The sequence below is a fragment of the Bufo gargarizans genome, chromosome 2 (genome assembly GCF_014858855.1).
Source record: "Bufo gargarizans isolate SCDJY-AF-19 chromosome 2, ASM1485885v1, whole genome shotgun sequence".
Lineage (NCBI taxonomy): Eukaryota > Metazoa > Chordata > Amphibia > Anura > Bufonidae > Bufo > Bufo gargarizans.
In genome coordinates, this window is record NC_058081.1 from 18,465,877 (window position 1) to 18,491,609 (window position 25,733).

General features: G+C 47.9%; 1 protein-coding gene across 1 annotated transcript in view; it reads left to right on the top strand.

The window, feature by feature from the left end:
* Positions 1 to 25,733, top strand: part of LOC122929228 — a 60,324-nt gene that overhangs the window by 29,545 nt on the left and 5,046 nt on the right. Inside the window, exon 4 of the mRNA XM_044282735.1 lies at positions 11,622 to 11,990. Within this exon, the coding sequence (XP_044138670.1) occupies positions 11,622 to 11,990 (369 nt within the window). The remainder of the gene's footprint in view (positions 1 to 11,621; positions 11,991 to 25,733) is intronic.

Consider the following 25,733-nt stretch of genomic DNA (forward strand, 5'->3'; position numbering starts at 1 on the left):
CATCAGGGGCTAAAAGAGCACATGTCTGCTGGACAAACCGGAAAGCGGAGGGGCTGTGGGGCTCTGAAATCTAATTTGCATAAAGAAATGTAGTTGCATTTTTTTTATCAGGAACGCAGCAACCGATTTTTACAAGACGAGTATCATTTTAATCAGCAGGATCTGGTGTAATAGTGTTGATCCTGTTGCGGGTGCTGTTTAAAGTTTAAATGCTGTGGCCTGATGTGGATACCGACCCTTCATTACCGCTACCACTTTGTGGGTGCATTATCAGTCTATTGATCAGGGCGATCTGTATGTTTTCGTTGATCATGATGATTTCAAAAGGAAACACACAATTCTGTGATGTTAAACAGCATCACTGAACCAGTATTCCTAAATTCATCAGTTCAGGACTCCCCTCCTTACCAAGCTCATGTTCCATGTTTTTAGTACCTCTGTCTTTGAAATCCATAAAGTTTTATTCCGTGGTCCCGTTACCGTAGGTAAATTATGTTTGCACCACTTTTACCTAGTACTTTATTTTTATGTCATTTTTATTTTAGCCTGTTTTTTACATTTTTTATTTAGTTTTTGCAAACCAAAATGTTTTCTTTTTCATTTTGTACCCTTTCTTTAACCCCTACAAGACAGAGGCATTTTTCACCTTTAGGCTACATGCACACGACTGTTGCATTTTTTGCTGCTCGGATGCGGACCCATTCACTTCAAAGAGTCCACAAAAGATGCGGACAGCACTCCTTGTGTTGTCCACGTCTGTTGCTCTGTTCTACGGCCCCGCAAAGAAAAATAGAACATGTCCTCTTCTTGTCCATTCTGTGTCCAAGAATAGGCATTTCTATTATGGGCTTCCCGTTCTGTTCTGCAAATTGCATAATGCACACGGTCATCATCCGTGTTTTGTGGATTCGCAATTTGCAGACTGCAAAACGCGTTGCGGTCATATAGATGTAGCCTAAGGACCAGGCTAAATTTTTTAAATCTGACACGTGCCACTTTATGTGATAATAACTTATCCAAGTCATTGTGAGACAGTTTTCTCGTGACACATTGTACTTCATAGTAATATTCAGGCCAGCACCCGGTCCGTTATTGTCACGGCTGAGGATGGGGAAAACCCTCAGCCGTGCGATGCCCTATGATGTTGTGGCTGCTCGGCCAGGAGAACAGGATAGGTCACCTCCTCAAGCATCCCTAACCTGACCCTAACTCCTACCTGCATGGGCCGACCTTTAAGGTAGGAGGACCCATGCGCAGGAACCTCGGAGCCCTGACTTACCCTCCGCAGATCCCTGAGCTAGGAGCTGGGTAAGACGACCTACTCCTCCAAGGTACGGAGGAGCAGGAGTCTCAATGGCCAAGCTGCTGGGAAAAAGGGGAACCGAAACAGACTAATGGAAATGGCAGGTGAACTAAGGAGTTCCACCAACCTGCCACAGCCTTGCTTACTGAATCCCAGAGCACACACAGAATCCAGAACCATTAGCTGCACAAACCAAACGAACAAAGGTCCCAACAGTACATCACATGGACATCACATACAACATGACATAAAACATAAAGTGACATTCTCTTTATGACCACAGGGGTGGCTCTCACTGGCAGATAGAAACACAAGAGGCTGCTCCAGCAAGCATGGCTGAAGCAACCCTCAGACCTGGGAAAACAGTGAGGCTTTATAGGCCAAGAAGCCACAACCCACAGTCAGACACACCCAGTGAGACACACACACACTGGGAAGGGAGTTAACCCATCCAGCACCAGAGAAGGGAAACACACATTAAAGGGAAGTGCACACAATACATAAAACACAGTGCACACATACACACCTAACAGAAAGGTGCTAGGTGCAACCGCATGCACAGCATAGAAAGCTGCCACATACATAACGTTGTCAGCAGCAACCACAGGTGAGGCAAATACCACTGCCCTCACCTGTGATTGAAAACCAAACTAAAGCGCTGACAACCGCATGCGGTTCAGGAGTCACGGTCATGGCCATGGCCGTGACAGTTATCCGCGCTGAAGCGGGAAGGAGAAATCTACACACTCACATTAAGAAGGAAATCCCAGCAGCCGTGTCTTGCTTTTCCAATTTTCTGCTTTTATTTAGTTCTTTTATCTCCACTGTCCATAGTTTTGGAGAAGGTCTTGACACCATTGGTAAAGAACACACCGTCTTTTCTGTTAGACACAACACATTCCCTAAGAGTAAATGCTGAACTACAATCCATTCCTCCTGATAGCCGGCTAGTAGAGATGAGCGAATTTCATGTTATGAAATTTGTTTGTGCTTCGTTTGGTGGTAAAAGCAGAACTGCGTTATGGATTCCGTTACCACGGACCATGACGTAATTCTATGATGGAATTCATAACGGAATGCCATTAGAAACATTCCGTTATTCATTCCGTCATAATAGAAGTCTATGGCCTGCATAACGGATCTGTCCCTTTTCCTTATGCAGGAAAGGACTCCCCTGCATAACAGAAATGGGACGGATCCGTTATGCAGGCCATAAACTTATTTTTTTAATGGAATGAATAACGGAATGCCTCTGAAGGCATTCCGTTACACATTCCGTCATAGAATTGCGTTATGGTCCGTGGTAACAGAATCCATAACGCGATTCTGCTTTTACCACCAACGAAGCACAAACAAATTTCATAACATGAAATTCGCTCATCCCTACTGGCTAAACAGACTTTACACCTCTATTGAACACAGGAAGGGGATACAGGCCGTAACTGACTTATTACAAACTAGAGATTATACTGATTTGCAACAATTTTTTTTTTCAAATGTTACATCTGGTTTTATTTGAAAATTACTTCATGTTTGAGGATAACTTCTACCCTCAGCGAAGGGGACCGCGATGGGTTCGACTGTGGCCCTGCCCTACGCTAACACATGTATGTCATCCTTTAAAGAATCACATGAATACAATACTCAACTATATTAAGAAAACATTTTACTAGGGAAAAGATTAATTGATGACATTTTTTGCGTATGAGCAGGGCCACAGGAATCCTTCCTTACCTTCTTTAATTATCTCAACACCATTTGTGAAGGTTTGAGATTTACTATGACTTATGAAAGGAACACGGTGAGCTTTTTAGACACTAACATATTGAAAGATGAGTTTGGTCATTTTCTACAAACTTATACAGGAAGGAAACTGATAAGAATAGTATCCTTCGCTATACTAGCGCCCACCCTCCATTTCTGCCATAGTAGTCACTGATCCAGAAAAATGAGAGAGAACTGGGACTGAAGGAAATGACTGAAAGGTTTAACGAGAGGGGATATCTCACCCAAATCTTGGACAGAGCCAAAGATGACTCTGATACACAAACATGTACTTCCGATCGGAAGAAACAACAGAGAGTGACATTTGTTCACGAATTCCATCCCTATGATACAGGTTTTGATAAAGTAGTCCGTAAACACTGGCGTTTATTGACAAAAGCCTAACCAAGTGACGGGGAATTCAAAATCCACCATTGATATGTAATAAACGAAACCCTAGTTACAGGGATAAATGGTGCATGCTGACCTGGGCAGCAGTAAAAGGACAGAGAATGTTATTTCCACAGAAGAAAGGCACTTTTCCATGCCTCCATTGTTTTTAACGTTCCCGTCCTATAAAGACCCTGTGTTTCACCATCCTCGCACAGGGAAGGCTTTAAAAAAAAAAGGTTTCTTTACCTGAGAATCCACCAATGTAATACACTTGGTAACATGCCCGTGTGGTCTGTTATATGTTGGAGAAGCAATGCAGACCAATAGAGACCAGATTTGTAAACACAAGTCAACAATAAGGACAAAACACCTGCCGTTGCCTTTACCCTATCATTTTGATAAATACAAAGCTTCTATTGCCCAGTTGAAGTTCCAGGTGTTGGAACAAATGAAGACTTTTATTGTGTAGGGAAGCATACTGGATCCATGTGTTAGATACATTGCAACCAAGGGGCTTAAACAAGGAATCCGAGATAAAGCACCTGCAGATCACCATTTTTATTATTCTTTTCCCTGCAGACTTCATCCTCTCGTTGAGGAATTACTATCGGTGGCCGTGCTGTATCCTTTGACATAACATTGTTATATATTGTGTTCACATTAGATATTTTGTTTGTGTTATTTGTTTGTTTTTGTAATTACCACCCAAAATGGGCACCTGACGTCACTGACATGTGACCCGTCCTTTCACCTACAGTCAGGTCTATAAATATTGGGACATCAACACAATTCTAAAATTTTTGGCTCTATACACCACAACAATAGATTTGAAATCAAACGAACAAGATGTGCTTTACCTGCAGACTGTCAGCTGTAATTTGAGGTATTTACATCCAAATCAGGTGAACGGTGCAGGAATTACAACAGTTTGCATCTGTGCCTCCCACTGGTTAAGGGACCAAAAGTAATGGGACAGAATAATAATCATACATCAAATTTTCACTTTTTAATACTTGGTTGCAAATCCTTTGCCGTCAATTACAGCCTGAAGTCAGGAACGCATAGACATCACCAGACGTTGAGTTTCCTCCCTGGTGATGCTCTGCCAGGCCTCTACAGCAACTGTCTTCAGTTCCTGCTTGTTCTTGGGGCATTTTCCCTTCAGTTTTGTCTTCAGCAAGTGAAATGCATGCTTAATCGGATTCAGGTCCCGTGATTGACTTGGCCATTACATAACATTCCACTTCTTTCCCTTAAAAAACTCTTTGGTTTCTTTTGCAGTATGCTATAGGTCATTGTCCATCTGCACTGTGAAGCGCTGTCCAAAGAGTTCTGAGCAGATAATATTGCCCGAAACACTTCAGAATTCCTCCTGCTGCTTCTGTCAGCAGTCACATCATCAATAAATACAAGAGAACCAGTTCCATTGGCAGCCATACATGCCCACGCCATGACACTACCACCACCATGCTTCACTGATGAGGTGGTATGCTTAGGATCATGAGCAGTTCCTTTCCTTCTCCATACTCTTCTCTTCCCATTACTCTGGTACAAGTTGATCTTGGTCTCATCTGTCCATAGGATGTTGTTCCAGAACTGTGAAGGTTTTTTTAGATGTCGTTTGGCAAACTCTAATCTGGCCTTCCTGTTTTTGAGGCTCACCAATGGTTTACATCTTGTGGTAAACCCTCTGTATTCACTCTGGTGAAGTCTTCTCTTGATTGTTGACTTTGACACACATACACCTACCTCCTAGAGAGTGTTCTTTATCTGACCAACTGTTGTGAAGGGTGTTTTCTTCACCAGGAAAAGAATTCTTCGGTCATCCACCACAGTTGTTTTCCGTGGTCTTCCGGGTCTTTTGGTGTTGCTGAGCTCACCGGTGCATTCCTTCTTTTTAAGAATGTTCCAAACAGTTGTTTTGGCCAGGCCTAATGTTTTTGCTATCTCTCTGATGGGTTTGTTGTGTTTTTCAGCCTAATGATGGCTTGCTTCACTGATAGTGACAGCTCTTTGAATCTCATCTTGAGAGTTGACAGTAACAGATTCCAAATGCAAATAGCAGACTGGAAATGACCTCTGGACCTTTTATCTGCTCATTGTAATTGGGATAATGAGGGTATAACACACACCTGGCCATGCAACATCTGAGAAGCCAATTGTCCCATTACTTTTGGTTCCTTAACAAGTGGGAGGCACATATGCAAACTCCTGTAATTCCTGCACCGTTTACCTGATTTGAATGTAAATGCACTCAAATTAAAGCTGACAGTCTGCAGGTAAAGCACATCTTGTTTGTTTCATTTCAAATCCATTGTGGTGGTGCATAGAGCCAAAAATGTTAGAATTTTGTCGATGTCCCAATATTTATGGACCTGACTGTATATATGCAGCTTTTATACCTGACTATCTACCTGTTGATAAAGGCATACTTGCCAAACGCGTCCTTGTATATTTCATGTAACGTGTGAAGACTAAATAAAAGCAGAAAATTGGAAAAGCAAGACACGGCTGCTGGGATTTCCTTCACATTGTACTTCATGACAGTGGTAAATTTGATTTGATATATTTCACCTTTATTTATAAAAAAAATATCCAGGATTTGCTAAAAATATGGAAAGGATAGGTCATCAATATCAGATCGGTGGGGGTGATGCGTGTCTGACTTCCACCAATCTGATATTGATCCTGAGGATAGGTCATCAATATTAAAAACCCGGAAAACCCCTTTAAGTTCTCCAGATGTTCTTCCTTCATTATCCAGTGGAGTATATAATTTTTGTAGCTACATGTGAGTTTTTTTAATTTTGCATTGTGTCTGTGCATGATTTAGAGGATGAACAGAGGAGAAATATGATATGTGCAAAATATGTAGTGATTAGAGTTGAGCGAACACCTGGATGTTCGGGTTCGAGAAGATCGGCCGAACTTCCCGGAAATGTTTTGGTTCGGGTTCCGAACCCGACCCGAACTTCGTCCCGAACCCCATTGAAGTCAATGGGGACCCGAACTTTTCGGCACTAAAAAGGCTGTAAAACAGACCAGGAAAGAGCTAGAGGGCTGCAAAAGGCAGCAACATGTAGGTAAATCCCCTGCAAACAAATGTGGATAGGGAAATTAATAAAAATAAAAATAAAATAAATAAAAATTAACCAATATCAATTGGAGAGAGGTCCCATAGCAGAGAATCTGGCTTCACGTCAGCCACCACTGGAACAGTTCATTGTCATATATTTAGGCCCAGCACCCAGGCAGAGGAGAGAGGTCCCGTAACAGACAATCTGGCTTCATGTCAGCAGAGAATCAGTCTTCACGTCACCCAACATTGGAACAGTCCATTGGCATATATTTAGGCCCCGGCACCCAGACAGAGGAGAGGTTCATTCAACTTTGGGTAGCCCCGCAATATAATGGTAAAATGAAAATAAAAATAGGATTGAATGAGGAAGTGCCCTGGAGTACAATAATATATGGTTAAGGGGAGGTAGTTAATGTCTAATCTGCACAAGGGATGGACAGGTCCTGTAGGATCCATGCCTGGTTCATTTTTATGAACGTCAGCTTGTCCACATTGGCTGTAGACAGGCGGCTGCGTTTGTCTGTAATGACGCCCCCTGCCGTGCTGAATACACGTTCTGACAAAACGCTGGCCGCCGGGCAGGCTAGCACCTCCAAGGCATAAAAGGCTAGCTCTGGCCACGTGGACAATTTAGAGACTCAGAAGTTGAATGGGGCCAAACCATCAGTCAGTACATGGAGGGGTGTGCACACGTACTGTTCCACCTTGTTAGTAATATGTTGCCTCCTGCTAACACGTTGCGTATCAGGTGGTGGTGCAGTTAGCTGTGGCGTGTTGACAAAACTTTTCCACATCTCTGCCATGCTAACCCTGCCCTCAGAGGAGCTGGCCGTGACACAGCTGCCTTGGCGACCTCTTGCTCCTCCTCTGCCTTGGGCTTCCACTTGTTCCCCTGTGACATTTGGGAAGGCTCTCAGTAGCGCGTCTACCAACGTGCGCTTGTACTCGCGCATCTTCCTATCACGCTCCAGTGCAGAAAGTAAGGTGGGTACATTGTCTTTGTACCGTGGATCCAGCAGGGTGGCAACCCAGGAGTCCGCACACGTTAAAATGTGGGCAACTCTGCTGTCGTTGCGCAGGCACTGCAGCATGTAGTCGCTCATGTGTGCCAGGCTGCCCAGGGCTAAGGACAAGCTGTCCTCTGTGGGAGGCGTATCGTCATCGTCCTGCATTTCCCCCCAGCCACGCACCAGTGATGGGCCCGAGTTGCGTTGGGTGCCACCCCGCTGTGACCATGCTTCATCCTCATCCTCCTCCACCTCCTCCTCATCCTCGTCCTCCTCGTCCTCCAGTAGTGGGCCCTGGCTGGCCACATTTGTACCTGGCCTCTGCTGTTGCAAAAAAACTCCCTCTGAGTCACTTGGAAGAGACTGGCCTGAAAGTGCTAAAAATGACCTCTCTTCCTCCTCCTCCTCCTCCTCCTGGGCCACCTCCTCTTCCATCATCGCCCTAAGTGTTTTCTCAAGGAGACATAGAAGTGGTATTGTAACGCTGATAACGGCATCATCGCCACTGGCCATGTTGGTGGAGTACTCGAAACAGCGCAACAGGGCACACAGGTCTCGCATGGAGGCCCAGTCATTGGTGGTGAAGTGGTGCTGTTCCGCAGTGTGACTGACCTGTGCGTGCTGCAGCTGAAACGCCACTATGGCCTGCTGCTGCTCGCACAGTCTGTCCAACATGTGCAAGGTGGAGTTCCACCTGGTGGGCACGTCGCATATGAGGCGGTTAGCGGTCAGGCCGAAGTTACGCTGTAGCGCAGACAGGCGAGCAGCGGCAGGATGTGAACACCGGAAGCGCGAACAGACGGCCTGCACTTTATGCAGCAGCTCTGACATGTCGGGGTAGTTGTGAATGAACTTCTGCACCACCAAATTCAGCACATGCGCCAAGCAAGGGATGTGCGTCAAACCAGCTAGTCCCAGAGCTGCAACGAGATTTCGCCCATTATCGCACACCACCAGGCCGGGCTTGAGGCTCACCGGCAGCAACCACTAGTCGGTCTGTTGTTCTATACCCCGCCACAACTCCTGTGCGGTGTGGGGCCTGTCCCCCAAACATATGAGTTTCAGAATGGCCTGCTGACGTTTACCCCGGGCTGTGCTGAAGTTGGTGGTGAAGGTGTGTGGCTGACTGGATGAGCAGGTGGAAGAAGAGGAGGAGGAAGCTGAGTAGGAGGAGGTGGCAACAGGAGGCAAAAAATGTTGCCCTGCGATCCTTGGCGGCGGAAGGACGTGCGCCAAACAGCTCTCCGCCTGGGGCCCAGCTGCCACTACATTTACCCAGTGTGCAGTTAGGGAGATATAGCGTCCCTGGCCGTGCTTACTTGTCCACGTATCTGTGGTTAGGTGGACCTTGCCACAGATGGCGTTGCGCAGTGCACACTTGATTTTATCGGATACTTGGTTGTGCAGGGAAGGCACGGCTCTCTTGGAGAAGTAGTGCCGGCTGGGAACAACATACTGTGGGACAGCAAGCGACATGAGCTGTTTGAAGCTGTCTGTGTCCACCAGCCTAAATGACAGCATTTCATAGGCCAGTAGTTTAGAAATGCTGGCATTCAGGGCCAGGGATCGAGGGTGGCTAGGTGGGAATTTACGCTTTCTCTCAAATGTTTGTGAGATGGACAGCTGAACACTGCCGTGTGACATGGTTGAGACGCTTGGTGACGGAGGTGGTGGTGGTTTTGGTGGTACATCCCCTGTTTGCTGGGCGGCAGGTGCCAACGTTCCTTCAGAGGCGGAGGAAGCGGCCGAGGTGGCAGCAGCAGAAGAGGCCGAGGCGGCGGCGGCAGCAGAGGAGGCCGAGGCGGCAGCAGCAGAAGAGGTAGCAGGGGGAGCCTGAGTGACTTCCTTGTTTTTAAGGTGTTTACTCCACTGCAGTTCATGCTTTGCATGCAGGTGCCTGGTCATGCAGGTTGTGCTAAGGTACAGAACGTTAATGCCTCGCTTCAGGCTCTGATGGCACAGCGTGCAAACCACTCGGGTCTTGTCGTCAGCACATTGTTTGAAGAAGTGCCATGCCAGGGAACTCCTTGAAGCTGCCTTTGGTGTGCTTGGTCCTAGATGGCGGCGGTCAGTAGCAGGCGGAGTCTCTTGGCGGCGGGTGTTCTGCTTTTGCCCACTGCTCCCTCTTTTGCTACGCTGTTGGCTCGGTCTCACCACTGCCTCTTCCTCCGAACTGTGAAAGTCAGTGGCACGACCTTCATTCCATGTGGGGTCTAGGACCTCATCGTCCCCTGCATCGTCTTCCAACCAGTCTTGATCCCTGACCTCCTGTTCAGTCTGCACACTGCAGAAAGACGCAGCAGTTGGCACCTGTGTTTCGTCATCAGCAGAGACATGCTGAGGTGGTATTCCCATGTCCTCATCATCAGGAAACATAAGTGGTTGTGCGTCAGTGCATTCTATGTCTTTCACCGCTGGGGAAGGGCTGGGTGGATGCCCTTGGGAAACCCTGCCAGCAGAGTCTTCAAACAGCATAAGAGACTGCTGCATAACTTGAGGCTCAGGCAGTTTCCCTGGTATGCATGGGGGTGATGTGACAGACTAATGGGCTTGGTTTTCAGGCGCCATCTGTGCGCTTTCTGCAGAAGACTGGGTGGGAGATAATGTGAACGTGCTGGATCCACTGTCGGCCACCCAATTGACTAATGCCTGTACCTGCTCAGGCCTTACCATCCTTAGAATGGCATTGGGCCCCACCAAATATCGCTGTAAATTATGGCGGCTACTGGGACCTGAGGTAGTTGGTACACTAGGACGTGTGGCTGTGGCAGAACGGCCACGTCCTCTCCCAGCACCAGAGGGTCTACTAACACCACCACGACCATGTCCTTGTCTTTTACTAGATGTTTTCCTCATTGTTATCGTTCACCACAACAACAAAAATATTATTTGGCCCAATGTATTGAATTCTAATTCAGGCCATTTTTTACAGACACCTAACACTATCTGGCTATCTATTTAGGTACCGTATTACACTAATAAAGGCACAGCAGTAACCACAGATTTAGCTGACTATAAATTTGAGGCCTATTATTTAGGCGCTGGGTGACAGGTATACGTTTACACACAGAATTAGACTGGGATATGCACAGTAGCGTGTGTGTGAAGTTATTGAGAATGACCCTATGTGCACCTTGAATCTTATATACCCTTTTAGGGATAGATTTAAAGTAGGCCTGATACAGCAGAAACCAATAAATTAGGGAATTGCTAAATTGGGAATTGTATTTCAACCCAGAACAAAAACTGTGCTTTGACGGACACTAAATAACTTGACCAGCCACAGCAGTAACCACAGATTTAGCTGACTATAAATTTGACGCCTATTATTTAGGCGCTGGGTGATAGGTATACGTTTACAGACAAAATTAGACTGGGATATGGCCAAAAAATAACCACACTATTGATGGTTAAATGCACTTGGTGTGACAGCTTGACCCTGATGTAGGATTTAGCCAAAAAACAACCACACTATTGAGGGTTAAATGCACTTGGTGGCAGCTTGTGCTGGCGCACCACAAGACACAAAATGGCTGCCGATCACCCCAGAAAAAAGTGAATGAAAAACGCTCTGGGCAGCCTAAAAACAGTGAGCAATTGAATATCAGCAGTTCAATGATCCACAGCTGTAGATCGATCACTGAATGAAGTCTTTTGGAGAAGTTAATCACTGCCTAATCTCGCCCTAACGTCGCAGCTGCAACCTCTCCCTACACTGATCAGAGCAGAGTGACGGGCGGCTCTATGTGACTCCAGCTTAAATAGAGGCTGGGTCACATGGTGCTCTGGCCAATCACAGCCATGCCAATTGTAGGCATGGCTGTGACGGCCTCTTGGGGCAAGTAGTATAACGCTTGTTGATTGGCTGCTTTGCAGCCTTTCAAAAAACGCCAAGAAAGCGACGAACACCGAACCCGGACTTTTACGAAAATGTTCGGGTTCGGGTCCGTGTCACGGACACCCCAAAATTCGGTATGAACTCGAACTATACAGTTCAGGTTCGCTCATCCCTAGTAGTGATCTGATTAATGTGGAACATTAAAAGTTGGAATGTACTAATTTTCTGTATTTCTAGGTCCATCCTCGTCCTTCTCGACATTCAGTGTAACCCAGCCATATAACATCACAGGTCGTAGAGGAGAGTCTTTAACCCTGAGCTGCTCCTACAGCCAATATATGGAGAGTGATGTCCTGGGGGTTAATATTTACTGGAGATTGGGTAACACAAGCGGACCCTACGTCTACCACCCCTACAAGGAGATGACTCATCCTGGTTATAGAGGAAGAACGGGAATACAAGGAGAAGCAGATCTGCAGATACGGGGGCTACAGATGTCAGATGACTCCATGTATTACTGCTTTGTGATGATCAGACTGTGTACTGGAAATGTACAATATAAAAAACTAGTTCAGTATGGAGGAGGAACACGACTAATTGTGACAGGTAAAAAATAACACAACTTTCCTATAACACAATGCATATGTAAAAGGAACATAAACAGACTATGGACATCTTTCAAGTGTAAGAGTGTTTAGAGATCCCATAGTAGATGGGATGCTGCTCTAATAGCCGTGCTGGTGCAGGAAGTGTTGTTTTGGTGACTTAGGACCAGATTTATTATTTTTTGTTAAAACTTCCCATGACCTTATCAATGCAACTTGTGAAAAAATATTTGTGCAAGTAGTGTTGCTGGCCTGGGAGGAGGTGGTGCCACTGACTCTGCCACATTTATCATCTTTTACTCTAGTTTTCTGGCATAGAAGAACACTGAAATCTACTCCAGCCAGGTGCATGGAATTCTACAAGCCCTATTTGGATGAATGTGGGAATTCACCAATTGGGTACACCAAAAATATACAACTATTCTGGGTCATAAATCTGAGGCTGACCTTGTATTCAGTGTCAGACTGGCCCACTGATGGATCCTCTGATCCTCCAGTGTGGTCCACCCCCTCTAGGATGTCAGTGCAGCAGAGCAGTGAGCTCCTCTACCATGATTAGCTGCCTCTTATGTCCTCCACCTTCTGCCACTGCCCCCAAGCTGCTATCCAGTGGCGTAACTAGAACTGACTGGGCCCCACACCAAATTATTGAATGCCCCCCACCCCCCCCTTGGGCAACTTCTTCAAACCCCCCCCATGCAAGCCCCAGTCCTGCAGCTAGTCAAAATCACTCACTCAGACCAGGCCCGGCTGCGACTTCGTCCGTTTCCCACACATATGCTGCATATCATGTCACTGTAGATAATACTATTGTGGGGGCCCTTTTACAAATTAGTCCTCATCTCAGTTGGGCCCCTTTTGAGTTCAGGCCCCGCAGTAGCTGCGTCCCCTGTTTCCACTATAGGTACGCTCCTGCCTTTCACAATATTACAGCTATACACACCATACAATGCCAATAAAAGGTCTGTTACCATAATTACAAGAAAAATGCAAAAAAAAAAGTATTCAAAACAAATATATATATATACAGTATATTAGATAGATGATAGATAATCACACACACACACCGTTCACATACATACACTTGCCTTTTAGGCAGGCTAGATGGATTTGTCAGGCTGTGGAGGATCCAGAAGAGTTTCTAACCCCCGGAGCACATGGCTGGGTGTCCTCAGAGAGCAGTGCAGCCCCCTCACTGTGTCCCGACACTGACAGCAGAGCAAAGAGCACTACTGCCCTGCCGTAATATGACAGTAAGTGAAGAGGAGCAAAACTGGGGAGGAAGGGGTCTTAAGGAAGCTCCAGGGAGATTTTTTAAGGTAGCAGCACAAGCTGCTGCTGTTATCTTCAGTGCGGCCCTCCACTATACGCTGCCTGCTGCCTGTGAGGCCAGAAGTTTACATCATAGTACATGCAACCCTGCCCTGCTAACACCCCTGCTACTGCTCCCGGGCCCCTTCTAAGCTCAGGGCCCCGAAGCAGCTGCTTCCCCTGCTTCCCTGATAGTTACTCCCCTGCTGCTATCCATCTTCATCCCACTTCTCCTCATCTGCTACCCCCTTCTGTCCACTGCCTCATGCTGCTATCCATCTTCATCTGACTTCTCCCCATCTGCTACCCCCTTCTGTCCACTGCCTCATGCTGCTATCCCCCTTCTGCCCACTGCCTCATGCTGCTATCCCCCTTCTGCCCACTGCCTCATGCTTCTATCCCCCTTCTGTCCACTGCCTCATGCTGCTATCCCCTTCTGTCCACTGCCTCAAGCTGCTATCCCCTTCTGTCCACTGCCTCAAGCTGCTATCCCCCTTCTGTCCACTGCCTCATGCTGCTATCCCCCTTCTGCCCACTGCCTCATGCTGCTATCCCCTTCTGTCCACTGCCTCAAGCTGCTATCCCCCTTCTGCCCACTGCCTCATGCTGCTATCCCCCTTCTGTCCACTGCCTCATGCTGCTATCCCCCTTCTGTCCACTGCCTCATGCTGCTATCCCCTTCTGTCCACTGCCTCAAGCTGCTATCCCCCTTCTGTCCACTGCCTCATGCTGCTATCCCCTTCTGTCCACTGCCTCAAGCTGCTATCCCCCTTCTGCCCACTGCCTCAAGCTGCTATCCCCTTCTGTCCACTGCCTCATGCTGCTATCCCCTTCTGTCCACTGCCTCATGCTGCTATCCCCTTCTGTCCACTGCCTCAAGCTGCTATCCCCTTCTGTCCACTGCCTCATGCTGCTATCCCCTTCTGTCCACTGCCTCATGCTGCTATCCCCTTCTGTCCACTGCCTCATGCTGCTATCCCCTTCTGTCCACTGCCTCATGCTGCTATCCCCCTTCTATCCACTGCCTCAAGCTGCTATCCCTCTTCTGCCCACTGCCTCATGCTGCTATCCCCTTCTGTCCACTGCCTCATGCTGCTATCCCCCTTCTATCCACTGCCTCTAGCTGCTATCCCCCTTCTGCCCACTGCCTCAAGCTGCTATCCCCTTCTGCCCACTGCCTCAAGCTGCTATCCCCTTCTGTCCACTGCCTCAAGTTGCTATCCCCTTCTGTCCACTGCCTCAAGCTGCTATCCCCTTCTGTTCACTGCCTCAAGCTGCTATCCCCTTCTTTCCACTACCTCAAGCTGCTATCCCCTTCTGCCCACTGCCTCAAGCTGCTATCCCCTTCTGTCCACTGCCTCATGCTGCTATCCCCTTCTGTCCACTGCCTCATGCTGCTATCCCCTTCTGTCCACTGCCTCATGCTGCTATCCCCTTCTGTCCACTGCCTCAAGCTGCTATCCCCTTCTGTCCACTGCCTCATGCTGCTATCCCCTTCTGTCCACTGCCTCATGCTGCTATCCCCTTCTGTCCACTGCCTCATGCTGCTATCCCCTTCTGTCCACTGCCTCATGCTGCTATCCCCCTTCTATCCACTGCCTCAAGCTGCTATCCCTCTTCTGCCCACTGCCTCATGCTGCTATCCCCTTCTGTCCACTGCCTCATGCTGCTATCCCCCTTCTATCCACTGCCTCTAGCTGCTATCCCCCTTCTGCCCACTGCCTCAAGCTGCTATCCCCTTCTGCCCACTGCCTCAAGCTGCTATCCCCTTCTGTCCACTGCCTCAAGTTGCTATCCCCTTCTGTCCACTGCCTCAAGCTGCTATCCCCTTCTGTTCACTGCCTCAAGCTGCTATCCCCTTCTGTCCACTACCTCAAGCTGCTATCCCCTTCTGCCCACTGCCTCAAGCTGCTATCCCCTTCTGTCCACTGCCTCATGCTGCTATCCCCTTCCGTCCACTGCCTCAAGCTGCTATCCCCCTTCTGCCCACTGCCTCAAGCTGCTATCCCCTTCTGTCCACTGCCTCAAGCTGCTATCCCCCTTCTGCCCACTGCCTCATGCTGCTATCCCCTTCCGTCCACTGCCTCAAGCTGCTATCCCCCTTCTGCCCACTGCCTCAAGCTGCTATCCCCTTCTGTCCACTGCCTCATGCTGCTATCCCCTTCCGTCCACTGCCTCAAGCTGCTATCCCCTTCCGTCCACTGCCTCAAGCTGCTATCCCCCTTCTGCCCACTGCCTCAAGCTGCTATCCCCTTCTGTCCACTGCCTCAAGCTGCTATCCCCCTTCTGCCCACTGCCTCATGCTGCTATCCCCTTCCGTCCACTGCCTCAAGCTGCTATCCCCCTTCTGCCCACTGCCTCAAGCTGCTATCCCCTTCTGTCCACTGCCTCAAGCTGCTATCCCCTTCTGTCCACTGCCTCAAGCTGATATCCCTCTTCTGTCCACTGCTTTAAGCTGATATCCCTCTTCTGTCCACTGCCTCAAGCTGCTATACTTTTTCTGCCACTGCCCCCCCCCCCCAGCTGCCATCCGTCTCCTGTCCTTTGAGTCTCCCTTCCTAGCTGCTAGCACTAGTCCCCTGTGCCCCACATCCCAGTTTCTCAAATCTTCTGCTCCCCTGCCCCTGTCCTGCTGGTCCCAAGACCTGATTTGCATAAAAATGTGAAACTTTTTAGGGATTATGCTTCCTACTAGCCACTTTTCAAATATCTTGAGGGAGCAGGGTGTGGGAGCGCAGGGATAGGCCTAGCTGGCCCTGCATATTTATTATAATTGAGGCACGTGCCTCTTAATAAATGTGGTGCATCTTCCATCAGGGAGACAGAGATTAAGGCCTAGTTCACACAATCGTTTTTTTTGTGATTGTACGGGCCGTTTTTTTGTGGTCCGTATACGGAACCATTCATTTCAATGGTTCCGCATTAAAAACGGAATGTGTTCCATAAGCATTCCATTTCCATATTTCCATTTTTCCATTCCGTTGAAAGATAGAACATGTCCTATTATTGCCCGCAAATCACGTTCCGTGGCTCCATTCATGTCAACGGGTCCGCAAAAAAACCGGAACACATATGGAAATGCATCCGTATGCCTTCCGCATCCGTTCCGTTTTTGCGGAACCATCTATTGAAAATGTTATGCCCAGCCCAATTTTTTCTATGTAATTACTGTATACTGCCATACGGAAAAATGGAATAGAAAAACGGAATGGAAACGAAAACACAACGGAACTCAAAAACGGAACAACGGATCAGTGAAAAACGAACCGCAAAAAACTATAAAAGGTGTCACACATTTGTTACATTTGGCACAGTCTGGTCATATTTATTAAAAAGGCTCCATCAGCCTGTCACTGAAGTACACATGACTTTTTTATGACTTTTTTTTCAAAAATTTACAATGATACAGTATATGTTGCTAAAAATGTAGCTCTGCCCACAAAACATCGGTCCATTCCTTAGTGAATGCAAACTTCCGGTCATGTCGCAAACCACCCTAAAAATAGTCCAATTTCATAATAATTTCATGCAAAGTCCTACTACACCAACAAAACAGGCAAAATCCTTCCACTTTTCTGCTGCACCAAACTTTATACATTACCCATAAGACCAGGGTACAAAAAGCTGGTCTTAATAAATGTCCCTTTTAGTGTGTGTGCTCGTGTAATGTGTATACCTGCATGTAATGTAGTAGAGAAAGTCCAGCATCTAATAGAAGGAATAATACAATCTTTAGGCTTTATTCAACAGCTTCCATTAAATCCAGTATGGACAACAAATGCAGTATTAGGGTCAAATCTGATCCGACCACCAGTTCTGGCAGAGAATGGCGGGAATAGGCAGCATGCAACGGTTTCTGTCGAGCCAGTTCTCAGCATTTTCGCCGGATTGTGGTCGGATCTCCACTGGAACCCATTAAAGTTAAAGGGGACAGCGGGCATTCCAGTTGCAGCAGGTTGTCCCGGATTCGGAGAATTCCAGAAGGCTGTTCTTTGCCGAAACAGCCAACTGTAATTGCTGCCGCAGATGTGAAACTAGCTGAGGTGTAATGAGGTTCTGCACCAGCTGAGGTGTGTATTATGATGTATTATGATGTTCTGCAGAAGCTGTGGTGTGCATAGAATGTGTCGGCAGATAAGAACCATTTGGCCCATCTAGTCTGCCCAATATACTGAATACTATGGATAGCCCCTGGCCCTATCTTATATGAAGGATGGCCTTATGCCTATCCCATGCATGCTTAAACTCCTTCACTGTATTTGCAGCTACCACTTCTGCAGGATGGCTATTCAATGCATCCACTGCTCTCTCAGTAAAGTAATACTTCCTGATATTACTTTTAAACCTTTGCCCGCTTTTTTAAGACTATGTCCTCTTGTGGCAGTTTTTCTTCTTTTAAATATTCTCTCCTCTTTTTCCTTGTTAATTCCCTTTATGTATTTAGCAGTTTCTCTCATATCCCCTCTGTCTCGTCTTTCTTCCAAGCTATACATGTTAAGGTCTTTTAATCTTTCCTGGTAAGTTTTATCCTGCAATCCATGTACCAGTTTAGTAGCTCTTCTCTGAACTCTCTCCAAAGAATCAATATCCTTCTGGAGATATGGTCTCCAGTACTGCGCACAATACTCCAAATAAGGTCTCACTAGTGCTCTGTAGAGCGGCATGAGCACCTCCCTCTTTCTACTGGTAATTCCTCTCCCTATACACCCAAAGATCTACAGCAGCTGATAAGTATCTACAGCAGCTGATATGGTACCCCTGTAAAAAGGACGCCCGATCGTTTCGGGTGTAAATAGCTTGACCCAAAACCTGGGGATCTATCTGGATCATGTTTTAGCGCCTTTTGTCAAGACACTGCCCTCATACCTGAGGGACACTAGTGACCTTCTTGGTCGTCTAGAGGGGATAAGTTTGGAGGAGGGAACTTCTCTGGCCTCAATTGATGTGGAGGCCCTCTACTCCTCCATACCCCACAACTTGGGTATGAGGGCAGTGGAATCGTTCCTCTCGACTAGAGGACAACAGTTTTACCCCCACAATGCCTTTGCCTTGCGACTACTTAATTTTGTCCTTACAAGAAATTATTTCTTGTTTGACAGGGTCCTCTACCACCAGCTCAGGGGCACCGCGATGGGGAGTTCATGTGCCCCGTCGTACGCTAATTTGTTCCTGGGCTGGTGGGAGAGGACACTGGTCTTCAGCGATGTACCAAGCAGACATGTCCCGTGTATTGTTACATGGGCAAGATTTATCGACGATGTGTTTGTCGTCTGGAAAGGGGGAGAAAAGGACTTCTATGATTTTGTTAAGGAGCTGAATGTTAACTGTATCAATATGAAATTCACCTCAGTCTTCGAAAAGAAGAATTTGCCTTTCCTCAATATTTTAATCTCAAGGGGCAAGGACGATGTGATACAAACTGATATCTTCAGAAAGCCCACTTCCACGAACGAACTTCTACATTGGACTAGCTGTGACGAAACCAACCTCGCCACTGTGTTTTGGAGGGGGCTGGCTGCTAGCCTCTTGCCTCAGGATTATGGCCCATACTAACTTTAAAGAACACAGGCCGGCCGCACAGCTTAAATCTGTCTTTGGAATTGTATTTTATTATGTGAGGGTACCCAGATGGCTAGTTTAATTGTATTCGTGTGGTCTGAGTGCCATTCACCTAATGATATGCACTCAGACTTGAGCTATCTGGGAATATGTTAAATGTCTGTGGTTGCTGGGAGGGTGTGACATTGTGTGTTTAACTGGTGATTTCTGTCCTGTTGTCCCCGCATGTGTATTGGCGATCTCCCCTTTGTCCTGAGAGGTAATTGGATTATCCCTCGGTTGTCTCTGGGGCAGAGAGGAGGAAACCATGATGCATTGTGGGGATGTGCTGTATCTGTTCGGTGTGTCGCAGTCTCCATTCTGGTCCCCTGGGGGCGTGTCCACCAGATATGGACCTGCATAAATACGGGCGAGTAGCCCTCAATAAAGTGTTCCTGTTTTATCCTTCATCATGTTGAGACTGGTGTTTGGATAACTGATCAAAACTGGGGGATTGCTATACGCTGACGATTTGCTATACTCCCCTGGCATAACTACTAGCTCTTGTAAGAGCTGTTCCTGCTCTCTGGCTGTAGGAGAGGTTCACCCACTGGAGCCTGGAGCCTTGTCGTAGGTCCAGCGTGGGTGGAGGACGGTGAGACCCCAACCAAGATGCGGCGGTTCGTGGGGTCTGCAGGGCATACGGTGTCAAGTGGAGTGCTTGGAGTCCTCGGAAAGCACTAGGAGCATCTATCGATGGAGGTACCCGGTCGGGGTGCTAGGAGATCCGTTACATTGGTGGCAAGCAGTGGGATGGCGTCCTAGTGTGAGGAGAAGCAGCTCGGAGACACCGTTCGTGGAGTATATTGAGGGCAACGCTAGTATCCGTACAGCGCCTGGCTACAGCAGGATGGAATCGGCTAGTCTTCGAACAGCGTTCCACTACGAGGAGGATGATGACCCGGACTGGAGGGATGCAGACAGAAAGGAAGTCTGGTATGATGCCCTGGAAGATGCCCAGCGGCGGCGAGGTGAGAGTCTCCCCAGTTATGAGCAGCGGCTACAAAAGCGTGTGGCGATGCGGATGGGTCTCTTGGGAGAGCAGCCCCTGGATGACTGGGTAACAGAGCTCCAGAACCTGGTATGTAAGGAGCTTTGGCTAGAGGACGCTTACCAGGCCCTAAGGTGGCATGTCATTCAACATTCCCCCTGGATGGCAGAGCACGACAGACCCGAGGGTGAGGATTATGATGGACCTGGGTTACTATGGGATGCCTTGGAGGAGGACATTGATCTTGGCAGCACGGAGGAGTCTAGGTTTTGGGACATCTACGACTACCGGATGGGCATGCATGATTATGCTGACGGAAGGGAGGTGAGCAAAGACATGATCCACCTGGTAACAAGTGAGTGGGAGCTGCAGCAGACCTACCAACACCTGCTCAGCTCTGTTCATCCCCAACCTACTCAACAAGTAGAGCCAGATCTGCCCTCCTACAACTGGGAAGACTTGCCGGCGATACCCCCTGCTTCCCTACCAACTCCCAAAGTAGGGAACTTCATTGACTGGTTCTGGGAAGACGTCCCGACGGCAGGTAGAGATGGGACCGAAGTCTCTCCACCGGCCCTACAGGGATGCTGGGTAGCCGGCCCAGATCCCCAACTACAGCCAGCATTACCTGGAGTCCAGACAGTCGGTCTGACTTCCCATCGACAGCTTAACTTACAGGGAGAGATGACAACCGGTCTCTCTCCCCAGCGGCAGACAGGATCACAGGGAGAGGAGATTGTCAGTCCCCCGTCCCTGCAGCAACCAGCATTACTAGGAGTGGAGATGGTCGCACCCACTACCCAGCACCAGGCAGCGTTACAGAGAGTTGAGACAGTCGGTCTGACTCCCCAGCAGCAGTGTGTTGTAAAGAGAGAAGAGACAACCGGTCTCTATCCCCAACCACAGGGGGACAGCACCCCTAACTTCGATGGTGCAGATGGGACCGCGGTCTCTGCACCAGGCCTACCAGGATACTGGACGGCCGGTTCAGATCCCCCACCAACCCTGCAGGAATGCCTGGAGGAGGTAGGCGATTCCTCCTCTCCACAGCCGATCTGCAACAAGGTCCTGGGGATAGGATTTCCTGATCCCATCCCAGCGGAAGAGCTGGCATCTGGGCAGAGCGCAGTCGGCCTCTGCCCTCCCCTATCCTCTACTCCAGAGCCGGACTTCCCACAGGCTACCCCAGCGGAAGAGCTGGCCTCTGGGCAGAGCGCAGTCGGCCTCTGCCCTCCCCTATCCTCTTCTCCACAGCCAGACTTCCCACAGGCTACCCCAGCGGAAGAGCTGGCATCTGGGCAGAGCGCAGTCGGCCTCTGCCCTCCCCTATCCTCTTCTTCAGAGCCGGACTCCCCACAAGCGACCCCAGCGGAAGAGCTGGCATCTGGGCAGAGTGCAGTCGGCCTCTGCCCACCAAGTACCTACAGGTCCAAGCTGGAGAACCACAAGGCAGCAAGTAGTCGCAGATGCCCACTCAACAGCTGGGGACATACGGAACAGAGCCAGGCCCCAAAATTCAACAGGTCCAGTATGGGGTTGTGGTTGGACTGCCAGACTAACTCAGGTACTGACCGTGAGGTCAGGTATCTGGTTAGTCTTCCCTGGAAGGGGGAGATGTGTGACGAAACCAACCTCGCCACAGTGTTTTGGAGGGGGCTGGCTGCTAGCCTCTTGCCTCAGGATTATGGCCCATACTAACTTTAAAGAACACAGGCCGGCCGCACAGCTTAAATCTGTCTTTGGAATTGTATTTTATTATGTGAGGGTACCCAGATGGCTAGTTTAATTGTATTCGTGTGGTCTGAGTGCCATTCACCTAATGATATGCACTCAGACTTGAGCTATCTGGGAATATGTTAAATGTCTGTGGTTGCTGGGAGGGTGTGACATTGTGTGTTTAACTGGTGATTTCTGTCCTGTTGTCCCCGCATGTGTATTGGCGATCTCCCCTTTGTCCTGAGAGGTAATTGGATTATCCCTCGGTTGTCTCTGGGGCAGAGAGGAGGAAACCATGATGCATTGTGGGGATGTGCTGTATCTGTTCGGTGTGTCGCAGTCTCCATTCTGGTCCCCTGGGGGCGTGTCCACCAGATATGGACCTGCATAAATACGGGCGAGTAGCCCTCAATAAAGTGTTCCTGTTTTATCCTTCATCATGTTGAGACTGGTGTTTGGATAACTGATCAAAACTGGGGGATTGCTATACGCTGATGATTTGCTATACTCCCCTGGCATAACTACTAGCTCTTGTAAGAGCTGTTCCTGCTCTCTGGCTGTAGGAGAGGTTCACCCACTGGAGCCTGGAGCCTTGTCGTAGGTCCAGCGTGGGTGGAGGACGGTGAGACCCCAACCAAGATGCGGCGGTTCGTGGGGTCTGCAGGGCGTACGGTGTCAAGTGGAGTGCTTGGAGTCCTCGGAAAGCACTAGGAGCATCTATCGACGGAGGTACCCGGTCGGGGTGCTAGGAGATCCGTTACACTAGCCATCATCCCTTTCCCTTAAAAAGGGGAATCCCAGTGGGGCAGTACCTGCGCATTAGGAGGAACTGCTCCACTTGGGAGGCCTTTAAACAACAGGCGGACGATTTGAGAAGTCGTTTTCGGGAAAGGGGCTACCCTGATACAGTCCTTAGGCTGGCCTTTAAGAGGGCGTGTGAAAGTAAGAGGGACGACCTACTCTATCCTAAACCTAAAAAAACTGAGAGTGGTCTGATACGCCTCATAGGCACCTTTGATGATGCCTCGGAAGAGGTCAAACGGATCCTAAGAAAACACTGGGATGTTCTCCTCATCTATCCGGACATTAAGGAGGTGGTCTCCGAAACAGTACAGGTCACTTATCGAAGGGGTCTGAGTCTTAAGGACCGCCTAGTGCACAGCCACTACAGCGAGACTCATGATCAAAAAGGGACATGGCTCCAACGTCCGATCGGTTGTTTTCGCTGTAGTGGCTGTGTGGCATGTCGACATATTACACAGGGATGGTCGTTCTGTGCCAATGTCACGGGTAAAACCTATCAAATTAGACAGTTTATTAATTGCCGCATGAAGGGAGTTATCTACAGGGCCAACTGCAAATGCGGCCTTGAATATATAGGGAAAACTACCCGTGAACTGCGACGACGGGTGGGTGAGCACCTGGGTGACGTCAGGAACGACAGAGACATGCCCCTGGCAAAACATGTCAACTCGGTGCATGGTGGAGATGCGTCAGATTTGAGATTTATGGGAATTGAAGTTGTTGCAAGGCCAAAAAGGGGAGGTGACTGGGACCGGAGAATATTGCAAAGAGAGAAATGGTGGATTTTTTATCTTCAAACTGTGGTCCCCATGGGTCTCAATGAGCAGCTGTCATTTAGCTGCTACATAGAACCTTAATGCATTACCCGGCTCTCCATATTGGGGGACCCGTCCCAGTTGCCACCCCAGGTGGATGCTAGGTTTTAATATATTCATGGAGCAACAGATTAAACTGCCCCACTTCAAACCTGGCTAGGATATCTATAGAGAACGAGCGCTAATTTAAAGGTGCATCTGAGCAATTGTATATGAACGTTAGTTATCTAAGGAATCACCTTATAAACTCTGATATTCCACTGGGTTAACTGCAAGACCAGGCAGACCACTGGATTATAATTTGAATTTTAGTGGCAGCAAGGGATGAGCAAACTTGCCCGCTGACTCTACCTTTACACCACTATGCACCCGATTCACACATGCACAGTAGAGAACGCTTGCCGCTCGACACATATCAGGTGAAAACGGCTGGTTGCTCGGAGAACTGAACTGCTCGGATCGCGGCTTCTCTGTGAAGACCGAACACTCCGATGGTTACCTGGCAACAGGAAACACGCCTCTACAATACGCGTCTCAAGGAGAAGATCGGTCATGTGACTATAGACTAAATAGCTGACACATGACGTGGTAATGACGCCGCATGACGGCGAAGGGGTGTGTGATGGGGGCGGTGCTACACGGCTATTTAAATGACCGGCGAATATTGCTTCATTGCCACTGCTACACGCGGGACGCCGGGGAGCACCCTCCACCTATCTTTGTCTGGAAACAGTCGGCATCTAAGACTGGACAGATAAGTTGATATTGCTGAGATGCCTGCATACTAAAAGGATTTAGCATTATTAAGCATAAGACATTGCAGAGACCTTTTAACCCTCGATGTTACCATTATCATTTGGAGGTCTGCTACAATGTACAATAAGTAGACACTTTTGAATCAATGTGATTTGTTTTGTGACCTGACTTTAGGTTTGAGCACTATTGATTTGGACTGGAGTTTCACTTAGGCATTGAAGGTACAGGGCTATTCCTGGGTAATTGTCCAGGTTGTGAGATATTTTTACCCGGACAATAATTCTAATGCAACTTAACTTTTAGCATCTGAATTTCTATATAATTAGACATCGAATACCAGGAATCACCCCATGCCATGCTACTAAGAGGCTAACTAAACCACACATTTGGGTCCTTGAAAGGCTTAATTTATTTGACCCCATATCACAACCTACTGGTTGTGCGACTAAGGGATCGACTTAGCCTTAGATCCATACCATTGAAATGTTTGGTTGAGTCAATACAACAACCTGTCTGCATTGAATACATATCACGCTCTCTCTATGAGTCAATGACTTTTGTACCAACCACCGAGAGAGGAAAAATAGACTGTGATATTAGACCGGATTGAACATACCAGCATATGCTCTGTGACTCCATTTTTGTGACTGGAGATATTTACCTTAAGTAAAGGGATCTCCTACAATCTTGTCACCGGAGAAGCCCTCCCATGATAAGGGACCTCCGGGATACAATTTTGTCCCCTGATGAATCAGATATCATTGAGGAAACGCTTTCGGGACTTCTTGACCGATGGTATATATATATATATATATATATACATTGATTGGTATGTGTGTGAGATCGACGGGGTGTCGTGTTGTGGGTGGCCTATAAGAATAAGGCTCCTACACCGGACCTCACTCATTGCACATTCCATACCAGTCTTTATGCCCTCTTTGTAACCCATTTGGCCTACCACCAACAGGACCTATTTCTGTCTATTTGGCAAAGCTGGGCAGTCCATACTTAGGGAGGGTGACAATAGGGTCATTGCATCAGTTGGGGTGAAGGAGAGATAGTGACAGGGTTGCTTAGGGTTTTGACCCAGCACTGTGTCTTTCTGTCTAGGTACTTAGGTACCCTTCATCCTGTCTGTTAATATCTTTGCTGTCCCTGCAAATGGTCCTCTCCCATCTCCGCCATCCTTTAGGAGAGTAGTGTAACCAGTGGCTACAAAACTAAGTGTTTAGTACTAAAGGGCCTATAATTTTATCTTTAAATACATCATTAAATGTTAAGTTTTAAATGAAATAAGCTACCCATCACTTGTTAATATATTTTGGATCTATAGGGTTTAGCACATCAGATGGTAACTGTAGTCTGACCCACTATAATCGATTGTGTTATCATTGCCTATTAGGAGTTTCTGCAGCAGCTGAAGTGTGCATTATGATGTTCTGCAGCAGCTGAGGTGTGTACTATGATGTTCTGCAGCAGCTGGGGTGTGTATGATGATCTACAGCAGCTGAGGTGTGTATGATGATCTACAGCAGCTGAGGTGTGTATTAGGAGGTTCTGCAGCAGCTGAGATGTATATTATGAGTTTCTCCAGAAGTTGAGGTATGTATTATGAGATTCTGCAGCAGTATTATGAAGTTCTTCAGCAGCTGAGGTATGTATTAGGAGCTTCTGCAGTAGCTGAGGTTTGTATTATGATGTTCTGCAGCAGCTGAGCTAAGTACTATGATGCTCTTTTGCAGAAGACGTGTGT